Raw genomic sequence first — 13,472 nt, 5'->3', positions numbered from 1 at the left:
GAAAACTACTGTATGACCTTGGCCACTGTGTTATAGCTCAGTTTCAGGGTGTTAGCAATCTTCTTACAGCCTAGGCCATCTTTGTGGAGAGCTTTGTGGTAACACATACTAAGTACAGTACAAGAAAATGACTACATATTTACCTGTTAAGTACTAAGAACTATCAAACAAAGTGCAAACAAATTTAATATCTGCCAAATAATGTAATCTAAGCTTATTTAAAAAAGTATCTGTTGAGAAAGCTCACAAATCTTAATGAATTATGTCGCCTTGATATTTGGAGTTTCTTTTTTTACAGCTTTCACACTGTTTAAATGGTTCTTTTACGCATTTTGTTGATACAGCCTTAAACTAAATTGGTTAAATTAATCTTTGTTATTGCTGATCAGTCTACAATGAAATACTACATAATTATTTCACACATCTTGATCAGTCTTATGTTCTTGGACCCAGCTCAGAGTATGTTTAGAGAAGCATACTGAAGGTAGAGTGTATTTCCTATTCACTCACAAGTTATGGTTTCTTAATATTTTGAGTCTCCTATTATTATTAATTAATTAATTATTATTAATAATACATTTCAGTGAAGCAGCAGAGGACAAAAACACTTTAGAGGGGAAAAGCTGCCCCACCATAAAAGACCAGCCCAGTGGCCCTTTCACACCAGAGACACTTACAGCTTTGAAAGATTCATATCGTATTATGATCTACAGATCTGTGCGATGATCTATAAAATAGGCTATTATTACTAGTATACTTTGTGCTGTAGTTCTGAAAGTAGTGGTGATTTTCACCTTATTGTTCTCTTATATAAGAAAATTGTGACTTGAGGTTTCTTGTTCCAAACATTGTACTAATTCTGTTCATCATGTGTTTGTAAAATATACATATACATATATATATATATATATATATATATATATATATATATTTCTGGATCTTGTCAGATATGAAAATGCACAGAAAAGTTTTTAATCGTCTTAGCGTACACAAAATACTAGTATACATACACCTATTGCCCTTCATTCCCCTATATAATAAAAAAAAAGAGACAATCGGTAATAGTGAGATGAAGGACGTTGAGATGAATAACAATGTGTGCTAATTTTCACACACGGTAATCAGCAGTTATAATACAGTCAGAACACCAGCTAAACACACATTACACAGCTCTGTACACTCATACAGCAGTTAGAATACAGTCAGAACACCAGCTAAACACACATTACACAGCTCTGTACACTCATAGAGCAGTTAGAATACAGTCAGAACACCAGATAAACACACATTACACAGCTCTGTACACTCATAGAGCAGTTAGAATACAGTCAGAGCACCAGCTAAACACACATTACACAGCTCTGTACACTCATACAGCAGTTATTCACGTCTAAGGCCTGTAACAGTTTCTCTCAGCGGATAAAGCTGTACTTTATATATATTATTTATATATATTGGTAATCAAAGTGAGCTTATAGAAAAAAAGCTGAATAAATATTAATCGCCTCACACTGTTTGCAAATAACCACTATTTTCTACATATGAGTTAAAATTCATTTATTTGCTCTTCACATTACTTTGTTCTATTAATAATATTACAGAATGATTTAAAACCCTTTCAGAATTCAGAAAACAACATTCTGTTAGACAGGATCATTTACACCCTGTTGATCAGAGTAACTGGAATAAAATTCTCACAGAGATGAGCTGTGTTTACTACAGTTTTAGTTCCCCCAGATTTAAAGGTCTCATCTTCAGGGAGATCTGCTAGATTTAGATCATAGTTTTGGCCATAGTTTTCTACAGTTTTGTCATAATAAAAATCTGTTTCATTTTTTCTGCTTGTGTCATTGTCATGCAGCGTCAACCTTAAATGTTAGCCTGAAATCAATACTGACCTTTTTTACCCTGTTAGGTAAAATAATATTACCCAATAATATAATTAATCTCCTCTTCTTTCACCTCCTTCACATAGAGGGAAAATAATCAACTCTCTTGCCAATGTTTCACTCACAAATACACTGTCGTTCCAACATTTGGAATCAATTAACAATAATTTTTTGTAATGTTACATAAGCAAATTATCAATGTTTTAGACATTTATATGCAACTACATTGGTTTAGTATTATTAAACACACTTATTACACAGTCTTCACTGAAGCTGCAGTGTTTATCTGTCTGAGATGGTGCAGATTCCATACCAGACACTGATGGACTGGTCAGTCTTCACTGAAGCTGCAGTGTTTATCTTTCTGAGATGGAGCAGATTCCATACCTGACAGTGATGGACTGGTCAGTCTTCACTGAAGCTGCAGTGTTTATCTGTCTGAGATGGAGCAGATTCCATACCAAACAGTGATGGACTGGTCAGTCTTCACTGAAGCTGCAGTGTTTATCTGTCTGAGATGGAGCAGATTCCATACCTGACAGTGATGGACTGGTCAGTCTTCACTGAAGCTGCAGTGTTTATCTGTCTGAGATGGAGCAGTTTCCTTACCAGACAGTGATGGACTGGTCAGTCTTCACTGAAGCTGCAGTGTTTATCTGTCTGAGATGGAGCAGTTTCCTTACCAGACAGTGATGGACTGGTCAGTCTTCACTGAAGCTGCAGTGTTTATCTGTCTGAGATGGAGCAGATTCCATACCAGTCAGTGATGGACTGGTCAGTCTTCACTGAAGCTGCAGTGTTTATCTGTCTGAGATGGAGCAGTTTCCTTACCAGTCAGTGATGGACTGGTCAGTCTTCACTGAAGCTGCAGTGTTTATCTGTCTGAGATGGAGCAGTTTCCATTCCAGACAGTGATGGACTGGTCAGTCTTCACTGAAGCTGCAGTGTTTATCTGTCTGAGATGGAGCAGTTTCCATACCAGACACTGATGGACTGGTCAGTCTTCACTGAAGCTGCAGTGTTTATCTGTCTGAAATGGAGCAGTTTCCATTCCAGACAGTGATGGACTGGTCAGTCTTCACTGAAGCTGCAGTGTTTATCTGTCTGAGATGGAGCAGTTTCCATACCAGACAGTGATGGACTGGTCAGTCTTCACTGAAGCTGCAGTGTTTATCTGTCTGAGATGGAGCAGTTTCCATACCAGACAGTGACGGACTGGTCAGTCTTCACTGAAGCTGCAGTGTTTATCTGTCTGAGATGGAGCAGTTTCCATACCAGACAGTGATGGACTGGTCAGTCTTCACTGAAGCTGCAGTGTTTATCTGCCTGAGATGGAGCAGTTTCCATACCAGACAGTGATGGACTGGTCAGTCTCGACTGAAGCTGCAGTGTTTATCTGTCTCAGATGGAGCAGTTTCCGTAACAGACAGTGAAGGACTGGTCAGTCTCGACTGAAGCTGCAGTGTTTATCTGTCTCAGATGGAGCAGTTTCCATACCAGACAGTGAAGGACTGGTCAGTCTTCACTGAAGCTGCAGTGTTTATCTGTCTGAGATGGAGCAGGTTCCATACCAGACAGTGATGGACTGGTCAGTCTTCACTGAAGCTGCAGTGTTTATCTGTCTGAGATGGAGCAGGTTCCATAACAGACAGTGATGGACTGGTCAGTCTTCACTGAAGCTGCAGTGTTTATCTGTCTGAGATGGAGCAGGTTCCATAACAGACAGTGATGGACTGGTCAGTCTTCACTGAAGCTGCAGTGTTTATCTGTCTGAGATGGAGCAGATTCCATACCAGTCACTGATGGACTGGTCAGTCTTCACTGAAGCTGCAGTGTTTATCTGTCTGAGATGGAGCAGTTTCCATACCAGACAGTGACGGACTGGTCAGTCTTCACTGAAGCTGCAGTGTTTATCTGTCTGAGATGGAGCAGATTCCATACCAAACAGTGACGGACTGGTCAGTCTTCACTGAAGCTGCAGTGTTTATCTGTCTGAGATGGAGCAGTTTCCATACCAGACAGTGATGGACTGGTCAGTCTTCACTGAAGCTGCAGTGTTTATCTGTCTGAGATGGAGCAGTTTCCATACCAGACGGTGATGGACTGGTCAGTCTTCACTGTCCGCTGCAGTGTTTATCTGCCTGAGATGGAGCAGTTTCCATACCAGACAGTGATGGACTGGTCAGTCTTCACTGAAGCTGCAGTGTTTATCTGTCTGAGATGGAGCAGTTTCCATACCAGACAGTGACGGACTGGTCAGTCTTCACTGAAGCTGCAGTGTTTATCTGTCTGAGATGGAGCAGTTTCCATACCAGACAGTGATGGACTGGTCAGTCTTCACTGAAGCTGCAGTGTTTATCTGCCTGAGATGGAGCAGTTTCCATACCAGACAGTGATGGACTGGTCAGTCTCGACTGAAGCTGCAGTGTTTATCTGTCTCAGATGGAGCAGTTTCCGTAACAGACAGTGAAGGACTGGTCAGTCTCGACTGAAGCTGCAGTGTTTATCTGTCTCAGATGGAGCAGTTTCCGTAACAGACAGTGAAGGACTGGTCAGTCTTCACTGAAGCTGCAGTGTTTATCTGTCTGAGATGGAGCAGGTTCCATACCAGACAGTGATGGACTGGTCAGTCTTCACTGAAGCTGCAGTGTTTATCTGTCTGAGATGGAGCAGGTTCCATAACAGACAGTGATGGACTGGTCAGTCTTCACTGAAGCTGCAGTGTTTATCTGTCTGAGATGGAGCAGGTTCCATAACAGACAGTGATGGACTGGTCAGTCTTCACTAAAGCTGCAGTGTTTATTTGTCCGAGATGGAGCAGTTTCCATAACAGACAGTGATGGACTGGTCAGTCTTCACTACCCACTGTAGTGTTTATCTGTCTGAGATGGAGCAGTTTCCATTCCAGACAGTGATGGACTGGTCAGTCTTCACTGGAGCTGCAGTGTTTATCTGTCTCAGATGGAGCAGTTTCCAAACCAGACAGTGATGGACTGGTCAGTCTTCTCTGGAGCTGCAGTGTTTATCTGTCTGAGATGAAGCAGTTTCCTAAACAGACAGTGATGGACTGGTCAGTCTTCACTGAAGCTGCAGTGTTTATCTGTCTGAGATGGAGCAGTTTCCATACCAGTCACTGATGGACTGGTCAGTCTTCACTGAAGCTGCAGTGTTTATCTGTCTGAGATGAAGCAGTTTCCTTACCAGACAGTGATGGACTGGTCAGTCTTCACTGAAGCTGCAGTGTTTATCTGTCTGAGATGGAGCACTTTCCATTCCTGACAGTGATGGACTGGTCAGTCTTCACTGAAGCTGCAGTGTTTATCTGTCTGAGATGGAGCAGTTTCCATTCCTGACAGTGATGGACTGGTCAGTCTTCACTGAAGTGTTTATCTGTCTGAGATGGAGCAGTTTCCATACCAGTCAGTGATGGACTGGTCAGTCTTCACTGAAGTTGCAGTGTTTATCTGTCTGAGATCGAGCAGTTTCCATACCAGACAGTGATGGACTGGTCAGTCTTCACTGAAGTTGCAGTGTTTATCTGTCTGAGATGGAGCAGTTTCCATACCAGACAGTGATGGACTGGTCAGTCTTCACTGAAGTTGCAGTGTTTATCTGTCTGAGATGGAGCAGTTTCCATTCCAGACAGTGATGGACTGGTCAGTCTTCACTGAAGTTGCAGTGTTTATCTGTCTGAGATGGAGCAGTTTCCATACCAGTCAGTGATGGACTGGTCAGTCTTCACTGAAGTTGCAGTGTTTATCTGTCTGAGATCGAGCAGTTTCCATACCAGACAGTGATGGACTGGTCAGTCTTCACTGAAGTTGCAGTGTTTATCTGTCTGAGATGGAGCAGTTTTCCATACCAGACAGTGATGGACTGGTCAGTCTTCACTGAAGTTGCAGTGTTTATCTGTCTCAGATGGAGCAGTTTCCATTCCAGACAGTGCTGCTGCCGGTCAGGATACTGTCTGTGATGCTTCTGTAGAAGAGGTTGATGACGGGTGTTTACAGGCTGTCCCTCTTCAGTCTCCTGAGGAAGTAGAGGAGCTGTTGGGTCGTCTTCACTAAGGAGGAGGTGTTCAGGGATCAGCCTCAGCCTCAAACCAGTGTGAGACTCTTGGGAAAACTCTAGGTGGATTTGATGGATTATGATGTTCCCCACAGAAGCTATAAAACGTAAAATATTCAGCAGCAACACTCAGAAATTCATAATAAAGATAATCAAATAATAAAATACGTAATTTATTAGTTATTAAATGTTATTTCATATGACAAAGAAATATTCAGTTTAGTGCTGTAGCATAAATATAAATGTAGAAATCCTTGAAAAAGAATCTATAAAGTTCTAGATTCATTCTCTCCAGCACGACGTCTGACTTACCAAGTCTGCTCATCCTCTTTGTCACAAACACTCCAGTAACAATGATGACGAGGAGAAGAACAAGAACATTCATGACTGCCATTCTAGTATTGAACCTGTAATCTCCAGTAGTGGTGTCCACAGATCCTCCACCTGAAAAAGATTAGTGTAAGACTGAACTGCTGACCTTATCAGTGATGTGTTAAAGTTAAAATATACTGTAATGTTTATTTCTCTCACCTCTGTGATGAATCACATGTAGCACCATTTTCTCCTCCAGGCTGCTGTGCTGAATGATGCAGGTGTAGTCGTGTTTGTTCAGCTCCTCAGGTGAGACAGTCAGAACGCTCCTCTTCTGGAAGGTTCCATCCTGGTTGGGTAGCGTCTCTCTGAGCTCCACGTCCTCATGCAGATCCTCTCCATTCTTCTGCCAGGAGATCATCACTGCTTTGGGGAAGAAACCTGTAGCATGACACACCACTGGAGAAGAAGAGTCCTTCTGGAACAGAGACACCTCAGGAGGGACTGGAGGGAGAGAGAGAGAGAGAGAGAGAGAGAGAGAGAGAGAGAGAGAGTCAATATCCACTAAATTATTAACTGCATTACCAGTTTATTAAAATGATGTAACAAAGGTAAACACAAACGCGTCTCACTGCAGTGACAGTGTTGTTCATTCTGTTCATTATCACTGTATCTGCTGTATTATCTATCCATCATCTAAACCGCTTATCCTTCTGGGTCACGGTGGGGTGCTGGAGCCTATCCCAGCTGTCATTGGGCGGAAGGCAGGATACACCCTGGACAGGTCGCCAGTCCATCGCAGGGCAGACAGACAGACATACACATTCACACACGCATTCACACCTAGGGGCAATTTAGCACGTCCAATCAGCCTGACTGCATGTCTTTGGACTGTGGGAGGAAACCGGAGTACCCGGAGGAAACCCACGCAGACACGGGGAGAACAGGCAAACTCCACACAGAAATGACCCTGGTCACCCAGCCGGGAATCGAACCCAGGCCCTTCTTGCTGTGAGGCGACAGTGCTACCCACAGCGCTACCCAGTATCAGGTGAGTCAGTGCTGAGTGGATGGAAGTTTCTCCTCCATGTTCTGGTGAGTAATCAGTGGTTAAATGATCAGCAGGTTTTCAGTGATGAGGGTGAAACAGTGAGAGTGAACAGTTACAGTAACAGATCAGATCACTGTACCTTTCCTCTCCAGACTGGATCTGCTGTAACCCACATACTTCTGTAACCATGCAGTGCATTCATTCTGCAGGTAGGCTTTAACAAAAGCAGCTTCATCTTGACTCTCCCACCTCCTTTTGGTAATAACAGCTTTAGTGTTAACTGCAGTCCAGGTTTCAGTGTTCAGATCCAGACTGATGTAGCGGTTATTACAATTTTAATCTGATTATGAACATGATTATTATTGCTTAAACTTAAAGAAGAAATCAGAGTAACTTGGATTTGTTTAAAGTCTACAGACCAATGCAGGGGAGAGACAGACACTCGCACCGAGGATGCTTTAATTAAAAAGTAAACTTTATTGGCTAAATATGACACCACAATTGGATAACTTTATTAATAAACAAAAGAAAAGAAATAAACAAACAAATGAATGGCTCAGGTAACGTAACTTCATTCACAGTTTAAAATGGTATGAAAATGTGGCTTAGGGCGCTCTTTGGGAAAGCAACTCGAAACCTAAGGATAAGGTAAATGAGCTATAGGGAAACTTAACCTAAACTAATACATCTAAAAGAGGATTCTTATTGAATAAAATGGCGTCAAACCTTTTACTACATAAATGAAAGATAGCCAGCCTCACTTTGGCGTCGGGAAAACGGACTTCGAGTCCACCGAGATGGGTCGCTTGGGAATCGGCTGGAGCTCACGCCCTGGGCTTTCCTTCGCTGGCCCTGGAGTCTTGGTGGGGCTTCGTATAGGCGATGCACCGCAGTTGATGACCAGCTTCGGGCGTCTCGACTACTCGAGGATGAAGTAGGTCGGTAAAGTTAGGTTGATATTCGATATTCAGCGGATATTCGCGTTTCGCCCTCCTATCGCTCACAAACAACCTTTTAAAAATTCTGAAATAACATTTTCTAAATCGTGGTAAAACAGACAACAAACTACAATTATTATATTTCGTCAAAGTACCCGATCTTTCCTTTTCGCCGAGTACTTTTAATGAAAATAGCCGGAATCGCTGCAGTAGGCGCCGAAAACGGTAAGGGACCGTCGGTAAAGTGCGGGTACTAATTAAAAACGTAAAACATTCAAAGCCATGAGGAGCCTGTTGATGCTATTTATAAAGACTTTAAACCTACTGAAATAGAAAGATGGTGTGAAAATCAATAACTGAGACTAACAAGTATACATCTGAACAGATCTGACAAACATACTACAACCTTTAGATTGATAAAATTTGCCTTAGTTGAATTGCAGAGATTATTTTTATATGTAGTTAATTGCTACTGTGAGACATCCATAAGACATACACATCTAAAGTGACTTGAAGTGTACAGGTACCCATCTTGCAAAAATAATACAACCTTTAGTAAAATATGCCTCAACTGAATTTTAATGAAATTTTTATAGAAATAAATTCCTACTGTGTCACGTCCATATGACTTACAGATCTAAAATGACTTGTAGTGTAGAGAGACACGCCTAACAAACATACTACAACCTTTAGTTTGATAAAATACACTTCAAATGAATTTTAATGAATATTTTATAGAAATAAATGGCTATTGTGTCACATCCATAATACGTACAGATCTAAAATCACTTGTAGTGTAGAGAGACACGCCTGACAAACATACTACAACCTTTAGTTTGGTAAAATATGCCTCATCTGAATTTTAATGAATTTTTTATAGAAATAAATTGAAACTGTGATACAATTGTAGTGTACACTGATTTTCAGTGAACATGTCACAAACCTATTTCAACCTTTTGTTTACTAAATTTATTCTTTGATTGGATTTTAATTTCCTGCAATGGACTTGCGACCTGTCCAGGGTGTTTTCTGCCTTTCGCCAAATGACTGCTGGGATAGCCCCCCCTCCAACGACCCAGAAGGATAAACAGCTTAGAAAATGTGTGTGTGTGTGTGTATGTCAATTTTAATTATTCTTCTTAAAAATTTCTATTCACCTACTTGACATACTGAGCTAAAATCACTTTTAATTCATTAAGACACATCAACTAACCCTACTATATCTTTAGGTTTAAAAAGTACCTCTACATTTTATGGCCACCAGAGAATCACTTCCATCTTATATGGCTGCCCAACAGCTGCTTGTGACAATCTGAGCATAGTTCCAATCCTGATCTCACATACTTTAGAACAAACACTTGATCAGCGTCTTTAAGAGCATCTGAATACTAGAGTCAGGTGTGGTGGAACTACAACCCTGCTGGGTGGTAGTTTTTAGGTGTAGAGTTGAGTATTTTTGAGCACCTCATTTCCAAAAAAGTTGGGAAAAGAATTTCAAATTTCGGTTCATTGGACCACAGGACACTTTTCCACTTTCCCTCAGTCCATTTAAATGAGACTGGGCCCAGAGATGGTGACAGCATTTATGGTCCTGTTTATATACGGATTCTTCTTTGTGTTTTAGAGTTTTAACTTGCATTTGGATGGAGTGATGAACTGTTTTCACAGACAGTGGTTTTCAGAAGTGTTTCTGAGCTCATGCAGTGATTTCCACTACAGAATCATGTCTGTTTTTAATGCAGTGCCGTCTGAGGGCCCAAAGATTACACCAGCAAATACTGGTTTTTGGCCTTGTCCCTTACATACAGAGATTTCTTTTATCTTTTAATGACATTACGTACTGTAGATGATGAAAAGCAACAGTTCTTTGCTATTTTATGTTGAGAAACGTTCTTCTTGAATTGTTGCACTATTTGATGGTGCAGTCTTTCACAGAGTGGTGAACCCCTCCTCATCTTTACTTCTGAAAGACTCCGCCTCTCTGAGATGCTCTTTATACCCAATCATGTTACTGACCTGATGCCAATCAACCACCAGGTTTGTTTTTTTAACATTTCACAACTTTACCAGTCTTTTGTTGTCTCTGTCCCAACTTTTTTGAAACATGTTCAAAATGGGCAAATACTTTTCAAAAAACAATAACATTTCTCAGTTTCAACATTTGATATGTTATCTTTGTACTACTGTCAATTAAATATTGAGTTTAAATGATTTGCACATCATTGCATTTTGTTTTTATTTACATTTTGTACAGTGTCCCAACTATTTTGGAAATGGGGTTGGAAATCTTCAATCTATCAAGCTTCAGGCTTGTGAACTTTTTGGCGTCACTCCACTTTCCTGTTCCACCAGGGCTTCTAGTGTCCTGCTCAGCCAGCCTCCACCACTGACCAGCTCCTCAAGCCTGTCCAAACTGCCAATCCTGTGGTCCAGATTCACCCAATGTTTTGGGCTTTGGGAGCCTCACTTTATGTAGTGTACTCTTGTTTGGGACCGGCCCGCTCCGGCTCTGACTCCACTCACTTATTACCACACACACTTGTGGCCCATTTCTAAGACTGTATAACAAACAAACAGTATTGATTTAATGTTTTAGGCACTTGAGAAAAATGTATTTTAAAAGCTATTTAATTGGTCAGTAAGCAATTAAGAATGTTTTGAAAAACATAAATATTAGGATGAATACAAATTTCCAAACATTCCAAACCCTCTTGGGGTTTCTAGACCCTTGTGGACATCAAGTAATAATTGTAGTTTTCATCCACTAGCCGGTTTCGTTAATAAGTCTTTCATTAAATCAGGAGTGCTTGTTGTTGGATTTGAACCAATCGATGTCATGGCTCAGGACATTCAGGAGAATTTGGGAACTAAACTTTGCTGCTCTAACCAGCTCAGAATATCTCAGGTACTTTCAAAAACATGAGAAATGCTTATTACATTTTACTTTACTGACTGTAATGCTTGTTTGTATTCATTCGAAAGTTATATTTTTGTTTTTACAAGCCAAAATATGCTACAGCCAAGACAAATGGTTTTAAATGTAAAGACTTTGGTCTCTTGCCTTGCAAAGTGTTGCAGCTTTCTGAGTGCATTTCTTAACCATGTTCTTGTTCTGCAATATCTCTTGTTTTAACTGTTCTTCTGTTCTGTGGATTTTGATTGTAAATTTGCCTAGTTTGTGCCTGCTTGCCGATGTACTGACACCTTCCTCTGATGACTATGAGAGTCAGATTGTCCCTAATAAAGAGGGTCGGTGCAACACGTTGTTTCAACACGTAACGCAAACCTATAAAAAAAACTATGAATAAAGATTTTAATATTTTTAATTGTTTAATTTATAATAATTCTGACTATTCTGACAAACTGTTGACATACAGATCTACAGATCTACAGTCACCTTTAGTGTACTTACGCACATCTCATAAACCTTTGGTTTGGAAAACATGCAATATATAAAAGGAGTTTTAGGAGCATGTTATGCAAAGCTGCGCTGTGGGCATTTTAATTTTGGGCAGTACATTTTAACTTTGACATGTTTTGCAGTCCTACTAGAATATTCAATATACATGCACTAGAATTTTCCTGAAAAACCTTTCTCAAGCAAACTACAACCTTATAAGCATATTGTGGCAGAATTAGTTTTTTCTGGAAAAAATAATTTGTCGCACATGAACAACACACAGTAGTCTGAATGTCATTATTATTTCATGAATGAAGTGTTGCTGAGGCACATCCATGTGACAAAAAGTATATTCATCTTTAAAAAACTAAGAAATGAAACTGACAAACTGCCATCATTTCATTCAAAGATGCGCAGAATTAAAATAAATATATTCTGGGGTATGAATTGCTGAACAGCTGACTATAACTTACACAACACTAAACTAACAATACATTAAAAATTAAAATTATTTGCTGCAATGTTTCTATTTTAAAAAATACTTACTTCACAGTACATATATCTTCCTGAACTACTTTTTTTACACATCCGTTTCACACATTTCACATTGCCATGTTGTTTCCTCATCAGGAACAGCACCTGGTATCATTCCAAAGCAGTCTGCATGGAGCCGACTTTTACAAGTTCCACATCTTATATAAACAGCCAAACAGAAGGAAGTGTGTGATAACAGTACCAGCAACTTTTGAATTCAAACATTTTCAAATTTTAGCATAATAATAATTTTCTGAAAATCTCTTAAAAACAAAAATCAGTGAAACAATGCAGCAGCCACACCAGAAACCAACTATCAAGATCTCTATGTCATATGGATGTGACACAGTGGTAATTTATTTCTATAAAAAATTCATTAAAATTTAGTCAAGGCATATTTTACCAGACTAAAGGTTGTAGTATGTTTGTCAGGCGTGTCTCTGTACACTACGAGTGATTTTAGATCTGAAAGTCATATGGATGTGACACAATAGCCATTTATTTCTATGAAATATTCATTCAAATTCAATCAAGGCATATTTCACCAAACTAAAGGTTGTAGTATGTTTGTCAGGTGTGTCTCTGTACAGTACAAGTGATTTTAGATCTGTATGTTATGTGTACGTGACACAGTAGGAATTTAAATGTCATAAAAAATCAAAAAAGGGAATGTGTTATCAAACTAAAGGTTGTATTATTTTTGCAAGATGGGTACCTGTACACTTCAAGTCACTTTAAATGTGTATGTCTTATGGATGTCTCACAGTAGCAATTAATTACATATAAAAATAATCTCTGCAATTCAACTAAGGCAAATTTATCAATCTATGTATGTTTGTCAGATCTGTTCAGATGTATACTTGTTAGTCTCAGTTATTGATTTTCACACCATCTTTCTATTTCTATTTCAGTAGGTTTAAAGTCTTTGTAAATAACGCCAACAGGCTCCTCGTCTTTGATTGTTTTACGTTTTAAATCAGGACGTGCACTTTACCGACGGTCCCTTACCGTTTTCGGCGCTACAGCAGCGATTCCGGCTATTTTCATTAAAAGTACTCGGCGAAAAGGAAAGATCGGGTACTTTGACGAAATATTAAGATTGTAGTTTGTTGTCTGTTTTACCACGATTTAGAAAATGTTATTTCAGAATTTTTAAAAGGTTGTTTGTGAGCGATAGGAGGGCGAAACGCGAATATCCGCTGAATATCGAATATCAACCTAACTTTACCGACCTAGCAAAACGCCAGTGGCCAGTTCACTATCCTCTTGCCTAATCTGCT

The 13,472-nt window shown here is 39.8% G+C and overlaps 1 protein-coding gene across 1 annotated transcript; it reads right to left on the bottom strand.

Moving 5' to 3' along the window:
- Positions 1-6,456: 6,456 nt before the first annotated feature.
- LOC118827060 (class I histocompatibility antigen, B alpha chain-like) lies at positions 6,457-9,024 on the bottom strand. Its single transcript, XM_036598274.1, has 4 exons — positions 9,019-9,024; positions 8,082-8,239; positions 7,460-7,632; positions 6,457-6,773 (listed from the first exon to the last, which is right to left on the bottom strand). The coding sequence occupies exons 1-4, from the start codon at positions 9,022-9,024 to the stop codon at positions 6,457-6,459; spliced, it is 654 nt and encodes a 217-aa protein (XP_036454167.1).
- Between the last annotated feature and the right edge of the window lie 4,448 nt (positions 9,025-13,472).

The sequence above is a fragment of the Colossoma macropomum genome, unplaced genomic scaffold (assembly GCF_904425465.1).
Source record: "Colossoma macropomum unplaced genomic scaffold, Colossoma_macropomum, whole genome shotgun sequence".
In the NCBI taxonomy this organism is placed as follows: domain Eukaryota; kingdom Metazoa; phylum Chordata; class Actinopteri; order Characiformes; family Serrasalmidae; genus Colossoma; species Colossoma macropomum.
This window is presented reverse-complemented; position numbering and strand designations above follow the sequence as displayed.